We start from the raw sequence: 16,871 nt of genomic DNA on the forward strand, positions 1-16,871 counted from the left end.
TTTTTCTCTTTTTGTCTGTTCCTTATCTCCATCCATTTGTCTTCTCAGTCCCTTTTTCTCACTCAATGGACCCTGTCTAAAATTCAGAGAACATTTTCACTTTTTTCAACCCTCTTATTTGCCCACCCTACTGGTCACTTTTTTTTCCCTGTGTGCTATGCTATCTGTCTGTGTGAAGAAAATCTTGCTGAAAGTGATGAAAAGTGGGCTTTACCACCTCTCATTTGGAGTGTATTGATTCCAAATGGATCAAGGCAATGTGCAACCACATTTGGTTCTCTCAGATGTTGATGAAAGTGCTCGGCTTTGCAGCAGGGACTGACTGGTCCTTTGTCATGCAAAACAACCCCCCTCCCCCTTATTCATCTGTTTATATCTTACATCAAATCCTTGTCAGACAAAGGTCTCACTCTCTAAGGTTTTATCATTCAGAGAGGTTTAGGTCACCAGTGTTCACATTGTGAATGTAATCTTGTCATTCAGGGCCCTGCTGTAGTGACAAGCTCTACAGAATCAGAGAGGGATAGATAGCAAGCCCTGCATAGATGGAACTATATGGACTATGACTAAAAGCTGCTGCAGAACAACAAGATCAAAAACTGTGGAGAAAAAAAGCAAGAAAGCTTATCTAAAATGGAGCAAAAGAGCTGCTTGTGTTGCTGTATTGTTTCATTTGAATGGGATGTAGGCATCATTCAAAGGGGATTTAGGTTATAATAATATAATTACTTTCTGCTTCGTGAAGTCTGTAAGGCACAGGCGAAAGGCGAAAGGAAAAAATACTTATTTTGAAATATTGCTTAGTGCATGAAGGTAATCTCTTGTGCTATTAGGTTGCATTATAGTGTGTTATTCCTGGAGAGATGTTTCCATAAACAGTTCCCATAAAGCATAATACTAGTAATCATGCTTATTTTGGTTTCAGACACATATTAACTATAATTGTCATTAAACTCTAAGTAATGACATACACCCCTACACAACACCTACAGTGGATTAGTGCAGATTTCCTGCAAGACGCTCAACTCCTATCAATGTCAGCGAAAGCTCCTCCTGCCCCAATAAGAATGAACAGTATGAAATCAAATCACTTATAACTCTGCTTTACCCATAATCCAACAAGTAACCTTTTTTGGTTTTGGGTGACAAAAACATTGCAATAAGTAAATAAATAAAGTAATTGACTAATATTTATAAGACCATTAAATTTTTTAATGGTTGCACTATTGGAAAAATACACCACAATATTTAAGTTTCAGTAGATAATCTGTTTTCCCTACAAAACTAACACCTGCTAAATAGAGAATATGCATTGCATCTTATTGAGATTACAAGAGTCATCACTGTCATAATATGTTAATCAATAAAAAGTTGTCTCTGCTCTCTTTCAAACTTTCTCATTTGACATATAGATGACTTGATATTTATTTAATCATTACACACATTGCATCGATTAAACAGAAACCTGCAGTTTGATGATTTTCTGTTTGCATATGACTGTAATGAAGTGAGCTGTGAAAAGTTCACCCTGTCCTTCACTGCTGCTCATTCTGAATTTGATTTAATCGCATTTCAAGACACACCGACTTGTGCATACTAATGCATCACAGAAATTAATGGCTCGTTTGAGAGCCATCTTCAGATAGAAACGTGTCTCGTCTGATCAGGATGATGATCTGATCAGCATCTGCAGAGTAGGGCTTGCAGTACACCGATTCTTTTTCTGATTTCAGTTTTGTGTCTTGTGTCTCTCATTTATATCTTTATATTTCCTTCCTCTCCTTGTGTCTTTTGCTGTTTAGGCATCAGAGCTGGGAATGCTGTCCGTTTACTACACGTACATCTTCACATCTTTGGTAAGCAAACGGAATAGTCAACGTTCACATGTCAGCACGTCAGTACTCTTATGCTGTTGTTTGTTAATGGCTGATACTGTATTATGAGTGAAGGATTGATTGGATTGATGCAGACAGGAGGCAGAGGATATAAAAAATAGCAAGTTCATTTTCCCATTTATTGCATGTGCAGATTAGTGACATGTAGAGGGCACAGTCGACAGTAGCTCCAGTCATATGTTTTTTGAAAGGCACTTGACATGTTCCCCAATAGGGCTGGTCCAACATGGTCAGATACTCATTCCGATTAAAATAATCCTGGTGGGCAGTAGGAGTTCTCACCTGAAGCATGTGCTGTTCTTCAGGTCTTCAGACAGGCTCTGGTCCTGAAAAAGACTGATGAAGAGATCAGTGCTGATTTTAAATTTGGTTAACATTGACTGCACAGTTCACATTACCACAGAGGGAATGAAGTTCTTTAGGTGCAGCAAGGATGAAATTCTCATCCTCTCCCATCCGCAGAAAGAAGGCGAGAACCAGCAGCCCACTGAAATGGAAAGAACACAGAAACAAGAAGTAGAAAAGGGAAGAAAGTTAAGCAAAAGGAATATACTTATAGGCAGAAGTAGCTCTGAGAGTGAAACTGAAAACAGTCTGAAACCAGTCATGGAAGAAAAATACAAACTGCCCAAAAACAGTGGAGTAGAACTGCGGTAATGTTTTAGAAAAAGTGGAAGGAAGGCTCAAAAACTGGAAAAGGACTTTATCAAAAGTTGCATTTTAATTATTTAACACTTAATGACATCGATCTCTGACTGGCCCTGAGGGCCTTGTGTGGACTCCCACAATGCAAGAAGCCCTTGCATTGAGATCTGCCATGTTTTTATTAAAGTGTTTTTGAAATCAGGGGATTTTTTTTTAGAAAAGACTGTTGCATTCTAACTCACGTTTTAGGATTTTGAAATAACCTGTCATCAAGGATGGGTTTTTTAATGTGAGAAATGTTGCAGGAGCATCTGTGAAGTCCAAATTCATGACAGCAAACCCCCACAAAATAACCCTCAAAAATCCACCCATGTTGTGGGGGTTTCTGGACCCACTCTGGAAGACACTGATGCTCTGTCTTCCACTGTGGACCTGTCCTCCAGGAGGCTCACCAGCAGCATGTTGAAATGCTGGAGTAGCCGGCTCATTCCACTGCCACAGACTCTGATTAGCTTGTATGGTGGAGGTCTTTTAAATCAAGGAGATACCAATCTGTTCCGTGTAGAGAGCTCCTGGTTTCAATGACTCTGTGTCACACCTGATCAGCCTCAGTGACAGTGATGGTTAAAACATGTATAAATTAATGATAAAGATTTTAAGCAATGATAAAGTTAAAGATGGGTGGCATGGTGGGCAGTGAGTAACGCTGTTGCCGCAGAGCAAGGTGTTTCAGGGTTCCAGAGTTTGCATGTTCTCCTGTGTCTGTGTGGGTTCTCTCTGGGTTCTTTTGGCTTCCTCCCACCTCCAAAAAAATGCGCTTCAGGTTAACTGGCCAGTCCTAAATTGAGGAGTGAGCGTGTGCATATTAATATGCTTGTCTGTGTTTCTGTGTGGCTCTGCCGTGCACTGGCATTGCACCCGGAGTTTCTCCCACCTCATGCCCCCAGTCAGCTGGGAGAGGCTCTAGCTCCCTGTGACCTGCCACAGCGGATGAAGCAGTAGACGATGAATGAATGAATGAATGAATGAATGAATGAATGAATGAATGAATGAATGAATGAATGAATGAAAGTTAAAGATTCACCAGACACATCATGGAGGGCTCACCTTGGTCTTGCATCAGGAATGAAGCCTTCATAGGAGTCTTTCTACAAACCACCATTAAAAACAAACAAAAAAAGGTTGGAGATCTGCAGTGGAAGATTTTTTTTTTTTTTGGCGCTGTGGTAGTTAAGTACGGCAGCGTAGAGCTGCCACACAAAGAAAATAAAAACCGGGACGTATCTCGGAATTTCGTGATAGTATCTCGGAATTTCGTGATACGTATCTCGGAATTTCGTGATAGTATCTCGGAATTTCGTGATAGTATCTCGGAATTTCGTGATACGTATCTCGGAATTTCGTGATAGTATCTCGGAATTTCGTGATAGTATCACGTTATTTCGTGATAAAATGTTATGTTGACCCGCGACCTGCGTTTGCGGATTAAGCGGTTTAGAAGATGAATGAATGACTGAATGAATGAATGTTATGTTGACATGATGGAGCTTGTATCCATGCAGCCGGCTGTGTCCCTCCAGCTCATCAATGAGGAACGACCCTCAAGAGGGTCCGACTCGTTTTTCCTCCGGTATAGCCCCATCTTTTTCAAGTGTCGTCTTAGGGTACGTATCACGAAATTCCGAGATACTATCACGAAATTCCGAGATACGTATCACGAAATTCCGAGATACTATCACGAAATTCCGAGATACTATCACGAAATTCCGAAATACGTATCACGAAATTCCGAGATACTATCACGAAATTCCGAGATACGTATCACGAAATTCCGAGATACTATCACGAAATTCCGAGATACTATCACGAAATTCCGAGATACTATCACGAAATTCCGAGATACGTATCACGAAATAACGTGATACGTCCCGCTTTTTATTTTCTTGGTGTGGCAGCTCTACGCTTCCGTAGTTAAGTTAACAATTTTATTTCAGTTTTTAAACCAAATTTGTCAGAAAACTGTCTGTTCTGTTCTCGAAGAGAAACTATTTTTCACTGTTGTCTGCACTGTCAAAGGCTTGAAAATCTGTTCTTTTTTTTAATTTTTGGGACAATCTATTTCTCATTTTGTAATATTTTTAACAAACACGCTGTTGTTATTAATTTTAAACACAAGGGTGAAAAAGTGGCATATTAAAATATCTTCTGGGTCAGATAACGATGGCAATCAATCTGAGCAGAAAATAAAGAGGCTGAAGACTGAGGAGAATATAACACATTCAATAATTCAAATGAGGATCACAATTGATGACAATTATTAAAGAGAAATAAAAACTTGTGGTGCTTGAAAAAAGTTATGTTTTGTGTTCAGGGAGAAGCTTCTCTTCGGCCCTTGGTTGGTTCAGTTTATGCATATTTGATTAATGTACATTTTCCCCACTGTTTATCCTTGCAAATCTATTTTCTATGTATTTCTATGAGTAAAATTCATCTGTATATAAAATAGCTTTTAAAAATCAATCAGATCTTTTCTTTCTTGCTTGTTCCCTTTTTCTTTCTTTCATTCTTTTTTCAGTCTACAGTTTGTGGGGTTTTTTTAGGTATGAAGTAGTTACGAGAGCATACATGCTTCAGTTTGTAAAATATCAGAAAACTTAGACAATACAAGTCTACTTAGTAAAAAGTAATGAGGTTCAAACCACTTTGTTCTAAATTGTCCTGTGGAGAGTAATCATATCCACCTGATTTATGACTCATTTAGAGTGCACTCCTGCCACTTCCACCACATACCTTGACATAGTCATATTTGAAATTCTGCTCTCCATTAACCAGCCTCTAAATAAATTGCCTCACCACTTTGCTCTGGCATCGTTGTGTAGTTTTGATGGGCACAGCTGATTTATGATAGATAGTAGCTGATGATGCCACACCTCCCTACCCTTGCCACGTATCATCACCACCATGTTGTAATGCAATTAATCTCTTAGAATGGAAGTTGCTGGGGACCTGCAGAAGTAATTTCTTGACTTTGGTCCAAGTTGGTTGTATGACATAATCTGTATTATACATGTACCAGGTGAAAACTGTAGTACTGCTGAAAACTGTGTAGTAGTGGACATGCAGCTTTGGGCTGCTGACAAAGGGCACAACCATTGGATATGATGGGTGTAGTTTAGATACAATCTAAGAAAGTCATGAAATGTGCATGTTGACAACTAAAAAGAAAAAAAGTGTAATGTGATTATTTAGGTAAATACATTAAAAAAATGTCATCCTCTACTTATCTACTGTACTTGCTGCTTTATATTTACCAGGCAAATTATCATCTTCTACTGTCACCATATTTTTTCCTGATGAAGAGGATGATGTCACAGGGCTTTGGAAATGTCTGAATTCATTCAAAATTGCAATAATTAGTTTGTTTTATTAGTTTTATTGCTGGATATCATGTGTCTAACATCAGAACCACTGAGTAAAGTTAGCCTTTGCTGATGATAGTTGGATCAACTACAATCGAAGGCTCATTCACTTTTCCTGGAGTGAACAAATTACAGTACATAAATTGGCCACATACTAATAATGCTTTTTCTTGTTATAAGTGGAACATTACTTTGGGCAAATGCCCCCATTAATTGACTCCACCGTCTGTTATAAAAACAGTGGTTGTGTTTTTTCACAGTTTTTCCTATAGCCTTGTTGTTGTGAAAATGCAGGCTGTGAAATCATCACAGATGCAAGCAAACCACTACAGTACAGGTAGATCACTGTGGCTGCTGGAAGTGGCATATGATGTTACGATCATTTAGTGAGGAATTTTTACACGTTTCACTATTTGCGTATCCATGGAATTCACACAATATTATACCAATGAAAAGAGACTTTATTAATATAATAAATTAATATTACTGTTTAGACAAATACATCCATTCACTTACAATCCATCCTCCAGGAAATACTGATATGATTTCTGGGGGGTTTTTGTAACATTTTCACGTTCCTCGGGGTGCAATGCAGTGTTCTAAATTATTTAAAAATTACTTTTCAAGCCATTAAGTTTAAGTTAATGTGTTTGTTTGCCAATTATTTTGTTAATGCTGTGACAATATGGGTCTCTTTAGAGTTCTCTTAAGATTGCCAGGGCTCATTTGTACTGTTGAAAATAAGTGTCATATCTTCATCCGATATTGTAATATCAGAAAGTTGTAAAAACAAACATCAAAATAACACACATGGGCCTACTCTGCATTTGATGACTTTGGCGTCTGCCCACAAAAACAGCTTACCCACTCCAGCCTGCACCAAGTCCTTTGCAGACATTCCACCCTTCAATGTTGGACATCTCTGTAAACGGCAGTGATACGCTGAATGCCTGGGTTGCTTTTTGATCCTTTCATTAAAGTAAATCCTTGCCGTTTCATGACCCTATTCTTTCGGCACATATTCAATCACCTTAGTTCAAGGAGCTTAAAACAACTTGAAACATTTAGCGCCAAAACCAAATGACCTCAGACTGATTTCCTTGCCCAACATAAATGTGCTACCTTTGAACAGGACAATGATCTATACCTCTTTGCTTAACCCAGCCTCCTTGATTCATGTTGCTGTTCAGTAAAGATTCCAATAACTTTTCATTTGCTGTGGCACACGTAGATTTACAATCATAACGGTGGGACCACGGGCAAGAGGGAATGGGTAGAGGACGCAGGAGAACCACTGGAACTTGGTGGGAGGATTTGTTGTGGGCACAAACAGAACACAAGGAGACAAAGGCTCGGACATCGGTAGCCATGGACGGCCACCAGAAGCACTGTTGAAGGTTGGAGAGCATCCAATGCACTCCAGGGTGGCATGCTACTTGTGAGGCGTGACCCCAGGGAAGCACCGGTGTCCTGATGGTCCTTTAATTCTCCTACTTATAACCATAACCAACCACTGACTATCTGGCCTATCTGCCATTCTCTCTCTCTCTCTTTCTCTTACCCTGTCCTCATCTTCGTTGTATTTATTTTCAACCCGACTGATCAAGGCGGATGACCGCCCTCCAGAGCATGGGTCCTGCCTGGAGTTTCTTCCTCAGTGAGGGAGATTTTCCCCGCAGCTGTCACTTATGCTTGCTGTGGAGGGTTCTGTTGGGTTTCTCTGCCTGTTAAAATGCTTTGAAATGTCTGTTGACATCATTAAGCGCTTTATAAATAAAGCGCTTAATCACGCGCTTTATTTATAAAAGACGAAAGGCCTGGTGGACATCCGCCTGGAATCAAGTGATTTTTTTGAGTCTCAGGGACTTCTTCTTGCTAAACCTGCCACCAAACCGCTCCAACTATGTATGGGGATGGAAGGATTGTTCCCAAATCATTGTGTCCATCCTCAGGGGAAAAATGACGACACAGGGTTCGGGCCTAAGTTCCGGGCTGTAGGTGAGGGTGAAGTCGAAGCAACTGAGAAAAAGAGCCTCTGCGAGCCTGGCGGGAGTTTAGCCTATAAGCTGATTGGAGGTGGGATAGATTCTTGTGGTCCATCAACACGATGAAAGGCTCCACCCAATGTCACTACTCCTGAAGGGCCAGAACCACCGCCAGAAATTCACAGTTCCACACATCATAATTGTGCTCGAAACTTGCACAATGCAAATTATTTGGGCTTTATTCTACAGTTTATTATTTAAATAGCTCTCGTTTTCTTCTACGTTTTATGGATGGCAGGCAATATTCATAATTACTATGCCATAATATGAACAGTATAATAGAATTCAAAGTTAATGGAGACTTCTTACTGGCTTTCATTCAATTAAATTTTTGTGAATTATAGTTTGCCTATCACAGTTTCGCATTAATGAGAGAGGATACAGAATTGGTGTCGACATGCAGATAACTCACCTTATAGCATATCTATTATCACAAAAGAACTCTTATTCAGCCCACATTAATCATACCCATGTGGGCAGGATTTTTGACCTCCAACAGTATTAAATTAAATTTAAACAGGAAATAAAAGCTATATCTTTAGGTTCAGATTACAGTTATTGACCATGTAAAATATGTGACTTCCAGATGAATATTCAAAATGGAATGAAAAGATAAACTGAAAAAAAAAACTGAAGTGAAAAAGTTCAGGGGTCATCACTATTTAACTTCACAACAGTACGAATGTTTTGGATTTAAAACCCCTAATTACAGTAGTGTATCTTTTTAAAAAATCCTTACTGAGATCAAGATTGGATGAACACATATTTGCGTCTCTCTCTCTCCCGTCACTCCCTATATTTTTCAAACGTTACATGCCGCTATCTGCGTCCTCTGCAGTCACTTCATTTATCTCTGCTCCTGACAGCCCTGATTAACGATCTGCCAGACTGCTCCTTTGAGTAATCTGTTTCTCCTGAATCATCTCAACACTCGTTTCAATACAAACATGTGGTGACTGTAGGGTTCAAGATTTTTGTTGTGCCCACCAGTTTCACTGCTGTCACACGTTTATTTGGTTTTGTTGATTTTGTCATGTGTTGATGTTGGTATCAAGGATTACTGAATCAGAAGTTTTGTCTTCATTCAGGTGAGTGTTGAGAGTTTGTATTTTTTCATTTCCATATATTTTAACAAGATGGATGGACGGATGGATGGATGGATGGATGGATGGATGGATGGATGGATGGATGGAGGGATGGAGGAATGGATGGATAAGTTACAGTAGATATGTAGATCTCCTCTGTTGTTCTGCTTGAATGTTCCCATTCAAGGGAGCCATCATCTGCTTCTTTAATTGTTTTTAACTTTACAGAAAAAAACTACTTGATCGATTTCCATTGATAATATGGACAAGTTATAAGAGTGTATAGCTATACTTACCATATAGCACCACAAAATTCTGTGTCATTAGTTTATCTTTTTGTATCTAATACAATTTGATGAACAAAGTTGTGAAATGTGTCTTTAGTTAATGAGTAATTACAATATGTTTGCATTCACATGGCAACAATTTGGCTGTAGACTGGTTTGTTTCCAGAGCAAAACTCTGAGCTCGAGTCTGTTTTATTTCTTAGGCCTTGAGTTGCTGAAAATATGTTTAATGGAGAAGCATGAAATGCAGGAGCTACAATAGGCCCTGCACAGCTTCCTTTTCTTTCCTCTGGAGATTGTGGACCAATATCTCATCCTGGTTATGTAACACCCACTCAAGATAGGCATGCACATGTATACAGCATATATGTGGATGGATGCATACATACAAACAGTCATACCAAAAAGGCATTCGCTTCTCTGTGGGTTATTTGTATTCCCATGTTCAATCCTCTCACGAGAATTTAATAAATCACATCGGATTGGAAGTGACTCGTCATATGTTCATGGGATGCTGAATGTCATTTGAAGCTTAGGTAAGCACGAGATTGGGCATAGCAGCATCTTGATTTGTGACATATGAAGTCTTTGTTTTACCCACATTGCTCACATTCACACAAAAAAAATTCAGAAGCACACTTTGACTCAACGTGCCAGCTGACATATTATCACCCTCTCTGCAAAATAGTGGCCATCAGTTTGAACCCCCACATACCCCTCCATCTGGTTGTTTGGCTTTTCATGTTCCATCTCCGTTTCATATAGCCTTGATCCCTCTTGTCACTGCAGTCATTGTCATACATTTGTGCCCAACAAGCTGCCATTGCCTCCAGACTGTCACACACAAACATAAAAAATATAAACTTGTATTTTTGTGTACTTGTCCACTCACACAACATCTTGTCTTTCCCAAATAAAATCATAGGATCCTTGCTTTTTTGTTTCTTTTTGTCTGTCTGCTTCCTGAAAATAAGCTTCGTAGCTCTCCCTCTCTCCCCCTGAGTGCATGGTGAGATTGCAGATTGAGTTTGATGGTGCCTCTTATTTTGTTCTGTTTGTTGTATGATGCATGTGTAGTGTTGCTCAAATATGTTCTGTGAAAATTGGTGTTTGCGTGTCGACCAATTGACAATGTGTCTTGGCGGTGATGGCACCCCCTAAGACAGGGTGTTTTGTCAATCAGGAAAGATTTTTGACAGTATGTAGACCTTGCCCTCTGTCTTAATTCTTCTCAGCATCTTATGTTAAGTTCATATTTCCCATCACCACCAGTTGTGCATCAACCAGTTTTTGATTGTGAGGATGCTGGGCACAAGCAAATTGCTTGTCCTGATAGGCCTATGGAGGGATGGTCCAAGTCGGCGGAGTGTTTCTCAGAACAGGCTAGCAGAGAGCCACTCCAGGCTAGAGGTTGGCCGCTAACAACACAGCTCTACTGACTAAGCCTGACTCCGAGGCAGCAGACAGGCAGACAGGGCTGGGGGGACAAAGAGCTAAGTCAGGGACTAATGAAGGCTTGGATATCCTCAGTGTGACAGCAGTAGAAAAGAAAGGAACAAAGGAGGCATCAGCGACAGGAGAAAAGAAAGTATGTGGAGAAAGGGAAGAAAGGAGTGGGAAAGGTCAGGCAGCTGCATCTGACTAACGACTAACAGCGAGTGAAAAGGTGAGAAAATGGATTCTAAGTAAGCGGTGGGAAGCATTGAAATTGCTAATGAAGTATACATTTTCTGTCAACAGTACAAAAGTCATTCCAAAAGAGTCATACGAGATTTACAAAAGGAAATTAGGGTTTTGGAAAGCAGATTGTTGACTCATAAGAGCACAGGCATCAAGAATTAAGGTTTTATTCAAATGAAAGTTAAAGGGACTTAAGTCCGATCATGAGACATGAATATTTCCACCCCCGTTTTTCATACTGCAAAAGTCTGTCTGTCAAACCAAGCAGATGGTTTGTCTCTGCCTCCCTAATGGGACATTAACCACTGACCCGAGTGAGATGAGGCAGCTGCTGGGGTTACTGTTTAAAGAATCCTTTGGTCTGCTGCAAGCTGGTGGTGGTTGAGCTTTCCAGTGAAATTTCAGAGAGGAATTCAGCAGGAATGTATATCAGTATATCATTCTCTTGAGATAGATCCTCTTCACGATCTAGCTATTAGGAATTATACTGCCTGTGCTGATAATCTACATGACACAGAAATGTGGAACTCAGTTGAGCAGGACATACAATGGCAGGCAAAAGTATTCATATCTCTTTAACTTTTCCAAATTTTGTAATGTTACAACCACAAACATGAAAACATTTTATTGGAATTTTATTTGGAAAACAGTTGTGAGGTGCGAATAACATTTTACAGGATTTTAGATTTCTTTTAAAAATCGCTCAAATTGCTCCCATTGGAAAAGCCACTGGGAGAAATAATGCGGCCCAACATGTGAACATCGACCATCAACATTCTGCTGACAATCTGTGTGTGATTGTCCATGAAGTTAAATAATACGCTCCATCTGCTGTCGAGCAGTATATTACAGTGCAGGTGTTTTCTGATGTCAGTTTGTCTCTTTTCACTCCTCAGTACAGACGTGTATATTCTGCTCTACTTAATCTAATTAAGAATTGAAAGTTTAAAAGAATGACATCAGGGGTAAATGGTGGGGTCCAATGTGCGTTTGCCAGAAACTCATCAGTTAAGCTAATACCTAGCTTATGCTACCCACTAGTTATGAAGCCAAAATTCTTATCATATGTACCTGATGGCAGCAGTACAGAAGGGCGATGGCACAGGGTGCTGGTTGCTTTCCTGAGGCACCTACAGTACTGATGTAGGTGCCTCAACTCCCACTGAAGATCTACATCTGTGATGTTGATCTTCAGAGGGAGTTGACTTCCAATTGCTCTTTGTGTATCAACCACAACAAGCTGGAGTAAACTCCCGTCTGCTGTGCAGCACCTGCGATACCACATTGAGATATGTTAAAATGCTCTCTATTTTGCAGCAGTAATAGGTTACTATCCTCTCTTTTGGTAGTCCAACTTTCTTTAGTGTGCTCAGGAAAAAAATAAGTGCTGCTGTGATTTATTTCATTTGCAGTAGTGTGTTTTGTCTGTGTGAAGTCCTAGATATTTTCTCCCAGGATCCTGATGCTGGTCACCCTTTAACCACTTATGAAATTCGAGGTGAGGTTCTCAACCAAGGAGGTCCTAAAGTTGATGGTAACCTTGCTCTTTCCAGCATTCAGAGAGTGCTTTTTTTCTGGGCAGCGGTCTACAAGGTTTGGTGTCTCTACTCTGTAGGATCGTTCATCATATTCATGTCATCTATAAATTCTCCCATGGTATTAATGTCAAATGCAATGGACACAGTCATGGATGAAGGGCAAGTACAGGATGGGACACACCCCTATGATGTGCTAGTGTGAAGGGTGATGGGGATGATGAGGATGTGTGGGGGACCTTGTATGACTCTGAGGGCATTCTGTGAGGAAGTCCTGGATTCATTTATAGAGTTCTCAAAGTTCTTCTTCACCACTGGAATGAAGTGGCCAATATTAATTTAGATGAAGTGATAATGACTTCTTTTTTATTTCATACTGAACATTGTCAAGCAACACTTTGCCATAGTGTAACCATATTGTAAGCTATTGTCACATCCTTGCTCATCTTTTGTTTATGATGTGCATACTTTTTTATTACAATAGACATTGTGGCATTTTGCACGCATTTATTATTGTGCAAATGTACAATAAATGTGTATTTTTCCTGGCTCATTTCTGTGAGGTAGGTAGCCACATCTGAAAACAGTCCCCAGTTTTTTCGCAGGAAGCAGTGCTGGAGTTGGCTTGTGGCCACCTCTGAGTAGATTGTCACTGTCTATTTGGTGGGTTTTGCCTTTCACCTGTATGCTGTTGCCATGAAAGTAAAAGGTGCAAAGTTAGTCCAACAGGGTTGGTTGCAGAAAACTGCATGACTCCATAAAGTTACTGTACAATACATCCAGCGTGGTACACTGCGCATCTACCATCGTGGCGCACAGTTTGTAGACTTGGTTGAGATCCTCTGCAACATCCGGGTGGGAGATCTACTGCTTGCGAATGCTGTGCTGAGTGTAGCTGACATTCAGAATAAAGGTATTTACCTTTTCAAAATAACTTCAAATTTAGAGTGTTGGACCTCTATGTGGCCACACTGTCCTACATGAACAGGGAGCACAAGAGAGGGCTACACACACAGTCCTGAGGGGTGCTGGTGTTGAAAGGTGGGGAAGTTGTTGCTGTTTTCCCAAAAAGCACGAGTTTTGCCCCTCAAGAAATTCGGTCCAATCAGATAAGGTCTGTGTTAAGCCCAAGTTATGGAATGCCAACATGTATGGTGGAATTATTATGCAGATTATGCAGTTATCAAAAAATTGGACCTCATCTCCTTCTGATATTTACCGGTATGTCACAAATACTTATTAAATTCTCTGAATATAAATGTGAGTGTTCGCAGTTGTCAGTACAATAAGTGAAAAATAGACATGGAGAGATGGAGGAGCCAGGACCAGGTGAGAAAGTGAACAGATTAACTGATAGATATTATGGTCAAATATCAAATGCCCTTGAGTACATTCTGATATGTCAAAATTATTTTTGAATAACTTGACTTCTGAATGAATTCAATATTATGATTGATTGTGATTATCATTCCGACAAGGGAGGGAAAGAGATGGAGAGAGAGAGGAAAGAGAGAAACCTGAATCAAGTGACACTCTGAAGTGAATGCTGGGCTTGCGCTAGCCATTCGCCACTTCGCCATAGGCGAAGTAAATTCCAGATGGCTACAAGGTTTTTAGCTTGTGTAGCCACAGTGGTGTTCTTATTTTTAGGGGAAAAAAAAGCTACAACTTTTTTGGACTCGCGAAAATCACCGAGCGATAACATAAGAAAACAATAGCATGCAGCTATTTCCGCATGCCAACGGGAAAAGCCGAAGTGACCCGAATGCTCCCGGTCATTAAATATGCACTCAGGTCACAACCTCCTCTCGTCCAATAAGAAAAAAACAAGATTCTTTTTGTACAAGTTAAACCTGCGAATTGGTGTACGACAAGGCAAGGAAGATCAATCGAAAGAAAATGAGAATAGAGTGTTTTATAGTACATTTTGCGTTACAATTCTAATTGAACAAAAAAAGGTGAATGCTGAGAGGGGGAAGGAGAGTGATGACAGACCGATCAGAAGGTAAATGAAAGATATTATCAATAGTTTTTTGTAGTTTTAGTATTGTAGATATGCTCAGGGGGGGCCTGTATTTAGTTTAATGGAACCACCTCATCCAATGCAGTTTCTCCAGTTAGAGAGAGGCGCCACACAGGGAACAGTTTAGATTTTAAGTTTAAGATTTTAAAGTTTAACTAAACTTTCAGCCGCATTACAGAATAACTGCATTCATTGACTCAGTTCGGATGGGTAGACAGTCTCCTTACATCCTAAAAGGTGCCTGACTACAATCGAACATCACAATAACGTTGCAATAACGTAACAAAAAATAGAAAAACATAAACGTCACAATGACATATCAAAACATCAGGAATTTAAACACTTGATCTCTGTGACTGGCAGGAATAACCAGCGATGCATGTAAATGTGTATTCACCTTGCTTGCTATTTTATGTGCCTTTTTAAATTGAAATGAAAAATCATATTATCGAATTAAAAAAACAAAAAACTAAACTATGGCATACCAATGGTGTTGTCTAATTCAAAGTAAAATTGTCTTCTAGTCTAAGTAAAACTTACAAGTAAACATTGAGGAATATTTTGTATGACTGTAACTTCACATAGTGAATGCAAGTTTTCAATTGTTGAGTCTCACATTTATACCTGTATAATGTAGGATAGAGATAAAGATAGTTAAACTTGAACTGTTGACTTTAGTGTATTTTTGTAGCTAAACAGAACAGAAGATTTTGCCCTCAGAATGCACCAGAAGGCAGGAAAACAACCCAATTTTTAAAAACATTTCCTGGGGGAGGTCCCCCCCCCCTGTGGGGGGTATCCCCCCACAACCCCCACCACGAGTGTGGTTTTCACCCCCCAACAATTTAAAACTTGCATTCACTGTGTGAAGATACAGTCATACAAAATGTATTACTCAATGTTCACTTGTAAGTTTTACTTTGACTAGAAGACATTTTAACTTTGACTTAGACACTTTGTTATAAATAAATTTGATTCTTGGTATTTCTCAATGTTTTCTTGTAAGTTTTACTTGCTATTATAGCAAGCCGCTGTCTTGGACACAGAATGTGGCTTTTTGTGGCTTACTCAATTCTTTTACACTGAGCCACAGTGGTTTAGTCATACTACCTCCTAGTGCAAGCCCAGGAATGACATAGTGAAGTTGAAATTTGTATAGTAGCACAACAGTAATTGATTTACAGTGAAACAAAATCTATTTAAAATCTATTTTTGCACTTCATGGTTGCTGTGTTTTTCCATAGCAAATAGGATGTTGTTAAGACACTGTATACCGGTATATTATGTATTTATTTCCACAAAACAAGAAAAGGAGAAGAATCTTTGGAAGATGAGTGACAGCTGCATTCAGACCACTGTATTCATAATAAAAACACAGGACCTAACATAAAAATGCCTCAATATCAGTTTGGTTCCTAGAAAGGAGCCATCCAACCAACATAATTCTACAGCTTCAGATGGCTAGAGTGCTTAAAGGGGTCTTATTATGAAAATCACACTTTTTCAGGTCTCTATTTATACATTGTGGTCCTCCCTAACCTGACCAACTCCTTTGAGCAGCCTCAAAGGTCTGAACATAGAACTACCCCTGCTCTGATGTAAGTAAATGAATATGCACCTAAAATTGATTCTTATATGATGACGTTTTTTGTATGCTTCAGTGCTCCAGATGATTTGGAAATGTAACATCTCTGTACAGTATTACTATCAGAATTTAATTATGGTTTCCTAAACTTGTGCTTCTTTATATTATTTACTTAACAGACCACATTACCATCACACGGCAGAGCACTCGCTGAGTCAATTGAAGTTTTAGTTTCAATTCACATACTACAGAACTTAGCCAGGGAGACTGAAATCACCTTGGATTGTCAGCACAGACTAGAAGTGGTTTCAAGTTTGTTTGTAGCTGATGCCGCAAGATTTACTCTCACTAATACCATAAATAATGTTTCCTTATAGAATAATGAAAGAAATGGAGAGGTAATGTGTGATATTATTGCAAATCTTTCAGATCAAATCTCAACATGACTGTTTTATAGAAAATTATTTTACATGTTATTGTAAAAGATGGTTTCAGATTTCACAAGTATGCCAGCAATATTTATGGAGCTTTGGCCTCCAAACTTCCTAACAATTATTCTCAGCATCAAGTCTCTCCTTCACAAAGAGTTGTTGCTATTGCAGTAATTCTATGAATAATGGAAATAAAATTGGTTATTTGTTTACAACATCTTGAATGGAATATTTCCAGTTT

The 16,871-nt window shown here is 39.3% G+C and overlaps 1 protein-coding gene across 1 annotated transcript in view; it reads left to right on the top strand.

Annotated features, from left to right (window-relative positions):
* grik4 (glutamate receptor, ionotropic, kainate 4) overlaps positions 1-16,871 on the top strand; it is a 298,309-nt gene that overhangs the window by 206,972 nt on the left and 74,466 nt on the right. The window contains exon 8 of the mRNA XM_068316994.1: positions 1,803-1,856. Within this exon, the coding sequence (XP_068173095.1) occupies positions 1,803-1,856 (54 nt within the window). The remainder of the gene's footprint in view (positions 1-1,802; positions 1,857-16,871) is intronic.

Source organism: Antennarius striatus, chromosome 6 (genome assembly GCF_040054535.1).
Source record: "Antennarius striatus isolate MH-2024 chromosome 6, ASM4005453v1, whole genome shotgun sequence".
Taxonomy (NCBI): Eukaryota; Metazoa; Chordata; class Actinopteri; order Lophiiformes; family Antennariidae; genus Antennarius; species Antennarius striatus.